The sequence below is a fragment of the Salmo salar genome, chromosome ssa10, assembly GCF_905237065.1.
Source record: "Salmo salar chromosome ssa10, Ssal_v3.1, whole genome shotgun sequence".
In the NCBI taxonomy this organism is placed as follows: Eukaryota; Metazoa; Chordata; class Actinopteri; order Salmoniformes; family Salmonidae; genus Salmo; species Salmo salar.
The window spans coordinates 81,745,691-81,759,054 of record NC_059451.1 but is presented as its reverse complement, the minus strand read 5'-3'; the positions used below and the strand labels follow the sequence as shown (position 1 = coordinate 81,759,054).

Here is a 13,364-nt window from a genome sequence, read left to right as displayed (position 1 = left end):
TATGCCATTCAGAGGGTGAATGAGCAAGTCATAAGATTTAAGTGCTTTTGAACAGGGTATGTTAGTAGGTGCCAGGGTTTTTCACGCTCAACAGTTTCCCTTGTGTATCAAGAACGGTCAACCACCCAAAGGACATCCAGCCAACTTGACACAACTGTGGGAAGCATTGAAGTCAACATGGGCCAGCATCCCTGTGGAACACTTTCGACACCTTGTTAGAGGCCATGCCCCAACGTTCGAGGCTGTGCAACTCAATATTAGGAAAGAGCCTAATGTTTTGTACACTCAGTGTATATTAGGCCTATGCAAATCAACCAATGTCTTCATGGTCCTCTTCCTCAACATCCTGGTCTGCTATGAGCCTGACCTTATCAGAGCTGTCAGCAGCCTCCTCTGTAGGGACTCCAGTAAGTGTACCTGCCTTTGTCTCCATCCATCTTTACCAATACAAAATATATAACCTTATATTGTAATTAGTTGCCTCGTTTCATAAATCCATAAGGAGTACTATAAAAAAACGTTTTGAGTCGCTGAAGGGCTGTAGACTAACCAGATTGACCTTATTTGACTTGCACCAAACACCTTCACAATTTGCTCGTGTCTAGATAGGCTCATCCATCACATGGGATGTGTCTGCAGAGTTGTGTCAATGAGGTGGTTGGTTTTCAATTGACTAAAACTTATCATGTGGTTTGTGCAGGCTGAAATATGTCCATTGGGATGCTGTCGGAGACTTTTAAATTTTTGCAGCAAGCACGGTAACAAGCAGTCGTTGTTACACCCCTATAATTACAGACTGCAATTACCACCAGTTACATGTTGTTACAGTGTAACTATGAATGATTACAATTAAACACAATACCTGTTACAGTGTAATTACATATGTGATTGCACTGTAATAACGACCCCTTGAAATTAAGCGTTACCTTTTTTAATATAACTTTCAGATTAGGGAGCTGTTTGCATGAAAGCAGAGCAGTGCGACCGCCCAGGGAGTTTGATGCCCTTCACTGGCGCTCGGTCACGCAGCCCAATCCCATTCTGACATCTTACGCCACCATTACCGGCAGAAAGAAGACCCTAATTAGGCAGTGTTATTGCATTAAGACAGCCCAGTGTGTGGCTCCTCTCACATTAATCATGTCTAATGTGGATGAGCGGGGACTCTGCTGGAGCCAGGCGACACCACTGCATGGGACGGAAGGAGGGGGGGGCTGGCTGCGTGGCTCTTTTTCTCCTCACCCTTTAGAGGGGGGAGAGGGGGATGAAGGGACTAGAGGCAGATGACTGCAGCCACCCACTTGACTGAGCAGGGTTATAGCAACACATAAGAGCCTTGTCTCTGTTTACCACCATCATTCTGTGTTCCTCTGTGCAAGTCCCTGTCTGATTGTCTGTCTGTCTGTCTGTCTGTCTGTCTAGCTGAGCGGGCGTAATGCCAGAGACTTATTTAAAAGGCAGAATAAATGGCATGTTATGGTATTTATGTTCCCTCCTGTTGATCGCACTGAGAGAGATGGGAGAGATTCCCGGAGTACTGGCGGCGTGACAGAGCAAACATGACCATGAGCAGGGGGTGGAGAGACATCGATGCTAAGTGTGCACCATGAACTGCTGCTCATGTTGTTGTGGTAAATAAAACGCACAAACTCTCACTATTACTCTTTCTTTCTCTCTTTCTCACATGCACCTATAAAACAGCTTTGTTTATTTGCATTGACCCCCCCTTTTCTATGCTGCTGCTACTCGCTGTTTATTATCTATGTATAGTCACTTAAAAAAAAAATATATATATATATATATATATATATATATAACTATATATAACTAGGCAAGTCAGTTAAGAGCAAATTCTTATTTACAATGACATCCTAGGAACAGTGGGTTAACTGCCTTGTTCAGGAGCAGAACAACAGATTTTTACCTTGTCGACTCGGGGATTTGATTTAGCAACCTTTCGGTTACTGGCCCAATGCTCTAAACGTTAGGCTACCTTCTTTACCCCTACCTACATGTACATAATTACCTCAATTACCTCAACTAACCTGTGCCCCCGCACATTTACTCGGTACCGGCACCTCCTGTATAAAACATTTTCTTAACTCCTATTTGTCTTAAAACTGCATTGTTGGTTAAGGGCTTAAGGGCTTGTAAGTAAGCATTTCACGGTAAGGTTTACACCTGTTGTATTCGGCGCATGTGACCAAATAAAATTTGATTTGATTTGAAAGAGGTTACAGATTCTACCACAGAGACAGACAGTTCTGGCATTACCTCAGCATTATCAGCTCAGCTTCTCCTGCTGTTATCTGGGACAGAGGGATGGGCCTCACTGGGAGTTGGCTTCTAACAGGTCATCCTCATTCAGAGACATACAGACAGCTACTGTCAACAGAACAACGCAGTAACCTTGACAACTGTGTCAGGACGTCCATTGGGAATTGCAAATGGGAAAACGCCTAACACAGTGTCAGTTTGTGTCTGTGCAGTTTTGCAAGGACTGTGCCATAAATTCTTTGACAATTTTCCATAAAATATGATTTAAAAAAACTTGCACTGAAATGTCTAAATTCCACACACAGTGTAGAACCAATATTCCCTTGAGGGACATCAAACAACTTGAAACTTTTAATCAACATTTGAAACATTTTAATGCATCGACAAGCAATCATTTTTCATAAAATCCTTCACAGTTGATTTTGTGTGTATGCGTGTGCATGCGTGCATGTGTACGTGTGTGTTTGTTTGTGTGTGCATGTGTGTGTGTGTTTTATCACTTCTAACCATGTAAAGGCCAAGTCAAGTGGATGTATTGCTTCTGGGACTAGCAGACTTAATTTAGGACTAGTGTAATGGAAAACTGATACAGTGGACAGATACTGGTGGTGGCCTGCAAAGTGCCTGCTGGTAATTCACTCCCACTGTATGAGCCAGTGGAAGGATAAGAGACTAAATAACTCTATCTGGAGGAAGTTTAATACAATATGTGGGCTCATGTCGCTCTGACTAAAAAAAGAGGTTGATGTATTTTTTTGGATTTAGTGATAGGAGAGAGGCCATACATGACAGCTTTATGTTCTTCTGTTTACCATTCTGTTTACCATTCTCCAGTCCCCAACGATGTGTACTGTGTGCTCTTATGTACTGTACACACAGAGGACACAAGAAAACATCTCAATGTGGATGACAGAGGATTCAATACCATATCTGTGTACTGGAGAAGGCTAGACACCCCCAAGGCTTTCAGAGGCTACACACCTGCCAGCTTCCTAAAGGGTCACTAGCCATGAGATTTAGAACACAAGCAGAAGAAACAAGCTCGGAAACTAGTGGATAGAAGGAGCAGGGAAGAGAAAGGAAAGGCCAGGCGATATTTGATGACTCAGTGGAGTACAAACTATTACAGTGATGTCTTAGAAACTCAATTGCGTTCGATAGAGAGGGTAGATTGAGACGTAACTGGTGCACTGCTTTGAGCCATAGAAGCCATTTTGGATCAGATTATTCATGGGACTACTGTACTGATATTCCACGAGGAGCCATTTTGGATCAGATTATTCATGGAACTACTGTACTGATGTTTCACGTGGAGCCATTTTGGATCTGATTATTCATGGTAGCTACAGTACTGATGCTCTACCAGGAGGGAGCCATTTTGGATCTGATTAGTCAAGTCTAGTCAATTCAAGTTTACGGTGTACACAGTACAATGAAATGCTTACTTGCAGGTCCCCCCTATAATGTGACAACTATAAGAAGAAAACAAATGAAGCTTAATAGAATATAATAATTACAGGCACTCAACAAATGTACAATATTTACATGTGTGTCAGGGAAGGGGGGTACGGCAGCTAGTGTACTGATGTTCCACCTCTGCCGTGAACCCTCTCATTAGGTAATCTGGCTTGCAGGCCATCAAATTTTCAGCGAGCATGAATAAGTCAGAAAGTGCTGCCTTTAATCAAGCTGAGAGAAGATTCCCAAAACTCTTCCTTTGTGCTCTTTTGCTTACCAAAGAAATGTTTTTAAACATTGCTGCCTGGCAGAAGAGGTGCAAGGTTTGACCAATTAGATAACGGAGGAGGAGGTGGAGAGAGGTGGAGTGTTAATCCATTTTAAATTAGGGATGGAACACAACAAAATTTGGAAAAAGTCAATGGGTGTGAATACTGTATATATATATTTCCACACTATGAGGTTGGAAAAATACTGTGAAAATGCTGATAATGCCTTTTAGTGTAAGAGCAGTTTGAAAAGACTGCCTGAAATTTCAGCCTGTTTTGGTGGGATGGAGATTTGGCTTGCCTGGTGACATCACCATGTGGTAAACTAGTGTCAGACTGCTCAAGGAAGCAGGAGGGTTGAAGTCAGTCGCAGGAGACACAAGTCCGTGAACACACGTTTAATAAATAATTCACACTTGCCAAAAACAGGTAGGGCAGGGCACAGTAAAACAAATGCCCATAAACAGCCCGAACATAGCGTAGGGACGCAGCCCAGAACACACTGCCACGAAACCCACAGGCAGAGGGAAAAAACACCTGTTCCCCAGATGTACAACCTGACGAAAATAATCACGCACAAAAACAATCCTACACAGAAAGACTAAATAACCCCCCCCACTAATGAACTAATACTAAACAGGTGCAAACCTAAACTAGACCTGACCAACAGAAAAAAAACACAGGATCGGTGGCAGCTAGTAGGCCGGCGACGACGACCTCCGAGCGCCGCCCGGGCGAGGAGGGGCGCCACCTTCCGTCGATGTTGTGACAACTAGTTATTAGACCAATAAGAAAGAGAGTTACAAACCTCTCTGCCAATAGCCTAACAGCAAATGTTTGGTTTTCAGACAGTCCTAAAATTCTTGCTTGAGAAATTGCTTTTTGCTAAGAAGCTATTTTTGTTTATTTTTGGCTATTTTAATTGAAAACATATTAAGGTTGTTAATTGTTGCCCGGAAATTATTTGATATCGAGATAAAAAACGGCTGCAATGGCCCTTTAAGGCTAAACTGGGGCTAGACAGCGTTTCCAGGCCAATCGATTATAATTTTGCGGCAGGTAAACAACTCCCTGTGGGATCTCCTAGGCAACTGGACCTGGGACAAGCTGCTGAGCATCTAACTAACTTAATCCAGCTATAAATTCCCATTCGAATCAATTTTTTTTTTTTTTTCCCGGGCGAAGCAAGGTGATAAGTCACCCATGCCCCCCACATTTCCATTAATGAAGCCCTGTCACCGAGGCCTAATGAATAGATTATTGATGCCATATGATTTATTTTATACCCTTAATACATCTGCTTAGCTGTATTTTTTTTAACAAACTGTCTGTGTTCATGACTACAGAGACAGAGATGATCTATACAGGGACAAGAAAACAGGTGCTATTTGGGGTCAGTGGTTTGTAATAGATTATAGGAGACACTTGAAACAGGACAGTAGCATTTTTACTCTATCTCATTTAACTTCGGAAGACACCCGCCCAAACTACACAGAGCATACGCATTATGAAAAGTGTGACAAAGTTTTGGCTAGGAAGAAATGATACCACAACCTATCATATTTTATACAGCTGCCTAACAGTATTTTTCAAAACTAGCTCGTTTTCATGACTTCAAAGAACAAGAAAACAGCAGAAGAAAACAAGTGCCATTTGGGTTTAGTGGTTTTTCCATAGCTAATAATGGCAGTTCTGCCCCAGGTCCATTTTCTAGTCTTTATTATGCTTTGTTAATAAGGGGAATTGTGAGTGAATGGGTGAGAAAAGGGCGGAGCAATTATGATTAATTGGAAATGAATGCCTATTAGCTTTCATTTAAACCTGCCTAAGCTCTGCCTAATAGGATATAATGGGATAATCCTATACCGGTTTGAAGAGTTGGTTAAGTGTGGCCCGTTGTATTTTCATTCACAAAGCCAATGTCTATGTACAGTCACTGTAAACACTGATAACATGTTTAATAAATGCACAGGAAAGTAAAACAGGTGTGATTGTCATTTTCCAGATGCCTCTGTCCACATAGCCTAAGAAATATTTCATGGGTACTGCGTGGCAGGTTGGAAAACAGCCACGGAGCCAAACAAGGGTGATTGGAGCTATTGACTTCAGAAACGACCCGCTGGAAAACCGACAGAGCCATATTCATGCTAGCCCGTCTATTCTATTCATGAGGCAGTGACCTGTGGGGGGGTGGGGGACTAGAGGGAGGAGGCTCATCTGATCCAAAGCCTCTAAGACGCTGCCAGGAGATCAAACACCCTCCCTCATCCCCCTTTTCTTCTCCTCTTTTACAGTAGCGGTGGGTAGATAGTTGCATAGACAAGGCCTGTGACCCAGTTTCTCCCAGTGGAAGATGACTGAAGTCCCTGAACAAAAGCCTCCCATCCCGTCTTTACCGACAAGAGGAGATAGAGGATGGATAACTAGGACTCTAGCGAATGCATGCCATCTTTTTCCCTGCACCAAAGACCAACCGTATACCTTAAATGGCTTCCTCCACGCCCTGTGTATCAGGGATGGTGCCGGTCGCCAAGTAACGGTGTCGTCTCATGCTTTTGGATAATGCTGATTTAAATTCACCTAGACACTGGTACGAATTTGCAAAATGGAAAGAAAATTCATAAAAATTAGGGAGGTAGATTAGGGCCAAATGAATGGTATTGCTGAATAAATTTCACAGCAGTTCAGTGTAAATTGTTTACAACCCTGAGGGCCCCTTGAAGGTAGAGCTGCCTGCCACACACTGTTTTCACAGGGCCAGCTTGATATGGATGGGATCTGACAGTTAGCATCATGACACTTAGCAGCAACAGTGCCCATTTTCTGTTCCTCCTATTTTCTGTTGACTCTCCTCCATTTCCTCCCTCCCTCCTCTACCTCTCTCTTTTCCTCTCCTTTACCTTTCTGCTCCTGTCTCTATCTCCCCCCCCCCCCCCTCTCTCTCTATATATATATATATCTCTTTCTAGGCCTCACATGGTGACAGAGTACATGGGTATCAGGAACGAGAGCTTCATGAAGATTGCAGCAGTGGGGACGTGGATGGGGGACTTTGTGACTGCGTGGATGGTGAGAGAACAAGCTGCAGTAGCCTGTAGGAGCCCAACACTGATTAGCAGCAACTAGAATATAAGCACAGAGATAGTGGGATGTGTCTTTATACCCTTAGCACCAGGAACTGAACAGAGACAGTGCGAGGTCACAGGAAACACAGAGAGACATAGCGGCACAGCGAGGAGTAGAGCAGAGGAGAGACTGTGAGGGGTGCCTCAACACCAGCCCATCCCTGTTCATTTGTCAACATAAAGAGAGGATGGAGCTCCGCTGGGAATTGGGATAGGACTGCCTGTGGAGGAAGAGAAAGGAGTTTGACACAACACCCACGGGGAGAAAACTTGACAAGCTTCCTCAGAGTTTCCATTAGTATTCCACTGTACACACTGCGGAGAGAGGGAGGAGATATGGAGGAGAGGGATAGAGGGAAGAGAGAGGGGGAGGGAAGAGAGAGGGGGAGGGAAGAGAGAGGGGATATAGAAGGGGAAGAGGGAGTTAGAGCAAGGACGGGCAAGGCAAACTGCTGAATCCAGACATTACTCTCTGGGTTTTTACATTCGATTAATTCAACGAGGCACTTTCAAGACGACCTCTGTGTGTCTCCTTCTCCTCGACAGAACAGTTATTTCAGAATGTGTCATCGCTAGATGAGTGAGCAGGAAATGGCTGTTTTTGCAACACTGCTCATGCCAGAAAGATTTACCTGATTTTTCTCAACCAAATCCTTCTCCACGTTATCTGATAGAAGGAGATGTGGCCTATTCAAAATGTACCCTCGCCTCAATGAAGTACCTTCTCCGAAAGTCTGGATTTGCATAGTTGTGCATACTATCCTCTAAAATGTAAATTGTCTTTGATCAAAGAAAATAAACTTAGATTACTTTTTAATTATTGACTATAGAATAGGAATATAAACAATGCAATGCCATTTGAATTGATTATGCCATTCCATTGCAGCATTCCATATGCAGAAGGGCAAATTCTAACCATCTATTTTGACACTGTATTCAGAATGAAATAACACAATCTCATTCCATTCCTTGTCTACGAATGTCAGAATTCTGTGATTTTAATATTTAAGCTTCATTCAGAGATCAATCCAAAAATTCAGGATTACTGAAAATGCCATCTCAGTTTGAGTCTAGTCTTAATATTGGTGCTGTACTGGCAACCCACAGCATGTTCATTTATGGGTCTTTCCCAGGTCACTGACATGATGCTCCAGGACCAGCACTACCCAGACTGGGGCAAAGCTGCCAGACGGTTTTGGAAAAAAGGCAACCACAGGATAATCCTCTTCTGGTAGGTTCTGTCTCCAGTCTAATGCATACAATATGCTGCCTCTGAGCACGATCTGTGTGTGTGTGTGTGTGTGTTTATCACCTGTGTGTATGCTAGGGTTCATGTGTGTGTGTGTGTGTGTGTGTGTGTGTGTGTGTGTGTGTGTGTGTGTGTGTGTGTGTGTGTGTGTGTGTGTGTGTGTGTGTGTGTGTGTGTGTGTGTGTGTGTGTGTGCTAGGATTCATGTGTGTGTGTGGGTGCTAGGGTTCATGTGGGTGCTAGGGTTCATGTGGGTGCTAAGGTTTGTGTGTGTGTGTGGGTGCTAGGGTTCATGTGGGTGCTAGGGTTTGTGTGTGGGTGCTAGGGTTCATGTGTGTGTGGGTGCTAGGATTCATGTGTGTGTGGGTGCTAAGGTTCATGTGTGTGTGGGTGCTAGGGTTCGTGTGTGTGGGTGCTAGGGTTCGTGTGTGTGGGTGCTAGGGTTCGTGTGTGTGGGTGCTAGGGTTCGTGTGTGTGGGTGCTAGGGTTCGTGTGTGTGGGTGCTAAGGTTCATGTGTGTGTGTGGGTGCTAGGGTTTATGTGTGTGTGGGTGCTAGGGTAAATGTGTGTGTGGGTGCGAGGGTTCATGTGTGGGTGCTAGGGTTTGTGTGTGTGTGGGTGCTAGGGTTTATGTGTGTGTGTGGGTGCTAGGGTTCATGTGTGTGTGGGTGCTATGGTTCGTGTGTGTGGGTGCTAGGGTTTATGTGTGTGTGGGTGCTAGGGTTTATGTGTGTGTGGGTGCTAGGGTTCATGTGTGTGTGTGGGTGCTAGGGTTTATGTGTGTGTGGGTGCTAGGGTTTGTGTGTGTGTGGGTGCTAGGGTTCATGTGTGTGTGTGTGGGTGCTAGGGTTCATGTGTGTGTGTGGGTGCTAGGGTTCATGTGTGTGTGTGTGGGTGCTAGGGTTCATGTGTGTGTGTGGGTGCTAGGGTTCATGTGTGTGTGGGTGCTCTTAACCTCTAGGATTCATGTGTGTGTGGGTGCTCTTAACCTCTAGGGTTAACACACAGTTACACACAGAGTCAATAGGGCTGTTAATCTTCCTCCACTCAGTGTCAGCACCTTTAATTAGAAAAACAGGCAGAGGAAATCAATGTACATATCAAGGTCACAGGGCCAGCTATACCCCTGCCTTTACACACACACACACACACACACACACACACTTGTCTTTACCTGAGCCAGAGCAAGGGCTATGACCCGATCAAGTTGTTACACTGTGTCCAATAATGCTCATCACAAGGGAGCGATCAATGGCCTAGATACAGTTGAAGTCGGAAGTTTACAACTGTATCTAGGGGACAAAGATCGTACTTTTTGGAGAAATGTCCTCTGGTCTGATGAAACAAAAATAGAACTGTTTGGCCATAATGACCATCGTTATGTTTGGAGGAAAAAGGGGGAGGCTTGCAAGCCAAAGAGCACCATCCCAACCGTGAAGCACGGGGGTGGCAGCATCATGTTGTGGGGGTGCTTTGCTGCAGGAAATACTGGTGCACTTCACAAAATAGATGACATCATGAGGGCGGAAAATTATGTGGATATTTTTAAGCAATATCTCAAGACATCAGTCAGGAAGTTAAAGCTTGGTCGCAAATGGGTCTTCCAAATGGACAATGACCCCAAGCATACTTCCAAAGTTATGGCAAAATGGCTTAAGGACAACAAAGTCAAGGTATTGGAGTGGCCATCACAAAGCCCTGACTTCATTCCTGTAGAAAATTTGTGGGCAGAACTGAAAAAGCTTGCGTGAGCAAGGAGGCCTACAAACCTGACTCAGGTACACCAGCTCTGTCAGGAGGAATGGGCCAAAATTCACCCAACTTATTGTGGGAAGCTTGTGGAAGGCTACCCGAAACGTTTGACCTAAGTTAAACAATTTAAAGGCAATGCTACCAAATACTACCATAATTTCTGGACTATTAAGCGCACCTGAATATAAGCCGCACCCACTGAATTTAAAAAACATATTTTGAACATAAATAAGCCGCACATGTCTATAAGCCGCAGGTGCCTACCGGTACATTGAAACAAATGAACTTTACACAGGCTTTAACGAAACACGGCTTGTAACAAAAATAAATAGGCTTTGTCTTTGCCATGATGAGGGTGACAGAATGATGGGAAGTTTGAGAGCGCTCGATTTAATCTAAACAGTAAACAAAAAAGTTGTTTGACCTTAACCCGTTCGGCAGTTTCATTGGTCTAATGAAAGCTTCATGCCGCCAAAAAACTGAGCACGTCACAGAATGTGTTTTTTTTAAGAAAAAAAAATTGAAAGCGGGGAAAAAAATCCATATATTAGCCACGTCATTGTTTATATATATATATATATATATATATATGTCACAAATGTATAATTTGTACATTTCTTTATACAAAATGTACTTATTTGTTACATTTGACTGCAGTTCTACTTATTTCTCTGAGATGTAGGCGGATATATAGCGTTTTGCAAAAAAAACATGATTATTTGTCTCTCTGAAATCAAACCGTCAAGTGATAGATTTGAAACAAATACAGTACATGTCTGTCATTGAACATGCCATGATTAGATAGTGAAAAACTCACCAATATCTTTCATAATTTCTTTAAACAATAAAACCTAATTTACCAACATTTCTGAAAATTGATAAATCGAGTTTTGGAATGAAACTCTTCATACGTATGAATGACTAATACGTTGAAGTTAAAAGCCACACTCTTCAATTGATTGTCCCTCTATTAGGATGCAAGGGAGACACCTGTAGTCTCAGTGGCTACTCTGGAAGCCTTTGTCTTGTTGATGGATGCCTCCAGTCTGACGGTCACAATCAATTTGTACTCTGACGAGCCATCATCTCAAATACTGAGGAGAAAGTATGATTGATGAATATGTTGAGGAATGTATCTTGAAATTGTTCAGCAATTAATCTTGGTAAATCACAATAACAGTGCCGAAAAATAATCTACTTTAGAATTGTAAAAAAAACAAAAAAACATTTGAAACATGATATGGCTTTGCGCTAGCTATCTGCAATGCAGCCAGTTACCATGGGGATGGAACAACCCACACAACACCAACGTAATAATTACTGAATGACATTGAAACAAGTACAAAGAAGAGCAAAATATAGTTTGCTAAATCCAAAGTCAATAACACCCAGATAAACATAAAATGATACCTAAGAGAATTAGTAACCAATGTCAATATTTACATATACCTATGATGAGCTCCTCTTATTATAGTATTGATGTTGTGTACTTTAGAGAAATGAGCAGAAGACAAATTATCGTTGTCCACTGTAACAAATGGACTAATAAAGTGGTAATTAGTAAATCTGTGGAGTGACCCACGTGACTAACAGGAAACTAATGCAATTCTACTTCCTCACTCCTCCAGGACGGTCCTGATCACTCTGACGTCGGTGGTGTTGCTGGTCATCAGTACTGACTGGATCAGCTGGGACAACCTGAACCGCGGCTTTCTGCCTAGCGACGAGGTCTCCAGGGCCTTCCTGGCTTCCTTCATCCTGGTCTTTGACCTGCTCATTGTCATGCAGGTAGGGGCTCCCCCATGGCCAATTAAAAACTAGCTGGGCTCCATTACTCTCCCCCTCTTTTTTTTCCCTTTATCTCTCCCGTTCCTCACCCCTCCCTCAGTCACAGGGGCACTGCGGTACTGGGTTGATAGAGCGAGAGAGGGAGACGTTTGATCAGTCAGAGCCTGCATGACTACACACCCACTGCTGCTTCAGATTTATATCTCTACCCCTCATCCATCCAGCCATCCCCCTATCCAGCCATCCCCCTATCCAGCCATCCCCCTATCTAGCCATCCCCCTATCTAGCCATCCCCCTATCCAGCCATCCCTCTATCCAGCCATCCCCCTATCCAGCCATCCCTCCGTCCGGCCAGGCTTCAGCTAAGGACTTACCCCTGCTCTCCTCTTCTGTGAACCCAGGCCTTTTCTAATGATGACTCATAACATTTCATGTTTTCTTTCCTTTTTTTCCACTCAATGTCCTCCATCCCTCCATCCCACAGGAGCCTATACATCAGTAAAGTGTTTGTCAGTAGCATACTTATGAATATGCAAATGTATTTGTCTGGGTAGAAAATGCATAGCGGCGTTTCAAGGAGAGAAGGCTTTCAACACAGTAGCCTCAAGCCAAATTCAGACTGGGTGGTTTGGAACTCAAGCCTAATTCAGTCAGGCTTCTACTTATGTTTAATAAACATATTTTACCCGCTTTATTATTGCTTAAAGGATTATGTAGTCTAATATTTAGTAGCCCTTAATTGTCTATTTCCATATGTTTTATGTAATAAATAATTAGTAGCTTCTCATGGATGACTACACATTATTGTGTAATAAATCCAGGCTGTGTCACATCCGGCCGTGATGGGGAGTCCCGTAGGGCTGCGCCAAATTGGCCCAGCATCGTCGGGTTTGGCTGGGGTAGGCCGTCATTGTAAATAAGAATTTGTTCTTAACTGACTTACCTAGTTAAATAAATTAAATAAAAAATACAAAAATACCTCCATCTCCCTTACACTTCAGAGTCGATACCTGTGGTTATGGCACAATTCTTGTTTTTACAGGGCTATGATGATTAGTATGATTTATCTGTAGCATACAATAACTTACTAAATCGCTATTTCCTGTTATTGCTCACCTCAGTCATTCAGTTGATATATTTAAATAATGTATTACATAGTGCAACTGTTGAATGACTTATTTCTGATTAACATGGCCGTTTTTGTCGTTGTTTCAAGTTTTATTCGTTGTATCATTTTTTGTCTTTGAATAGGCTTCATTTTCTTTTCACTGGTGTCCCCCTCTCTTCTCAGAAACAGGCTAATGCGTAGTGACCAGTTTTTTCCGCCAGCTGTCAGTTGGAGCTCCCATCTCCTGCCTTAGACATCATCCCATATGACTACTGCAGTCTCCATAATGTGACATCCTCATTTGACTCTCTAGCCCCAGCCAGTACCCAACTACTCAC

The 13,364-nt window shown here is 43.2% G+C and overlaps 1 protein-coding gene across 1 annotated transcript in view; it reads left to right on the top strand.

Annotated features, from left to right (window-relative positions):
• Positions 1 to 13,364, top strand: part of tmem117 (transmembrane protein 117) — a 58,314-nt gene that overhangs the window by 29,875 nt on the left and 15,075 nt on the right. The window contains exons 4-6 of the mRNA XM_014124460.2: positions 6,974 to 7,073; positions 8,263 to 8,360; positions 11,758 to 11,917. Of these exons, the coding sequence (XP_013979935.1) occupies positions 6,974 to 7,073; positions 8,263 to 8,360; positions 11,758 to 11,917 (358 nt within the window). The remainder of the gene's footprint in view (positions 1 to 6,973; positions 7,074 to 8,262; positions 8,361 to 11,757; positions 11,918 to 13,364) is intronic.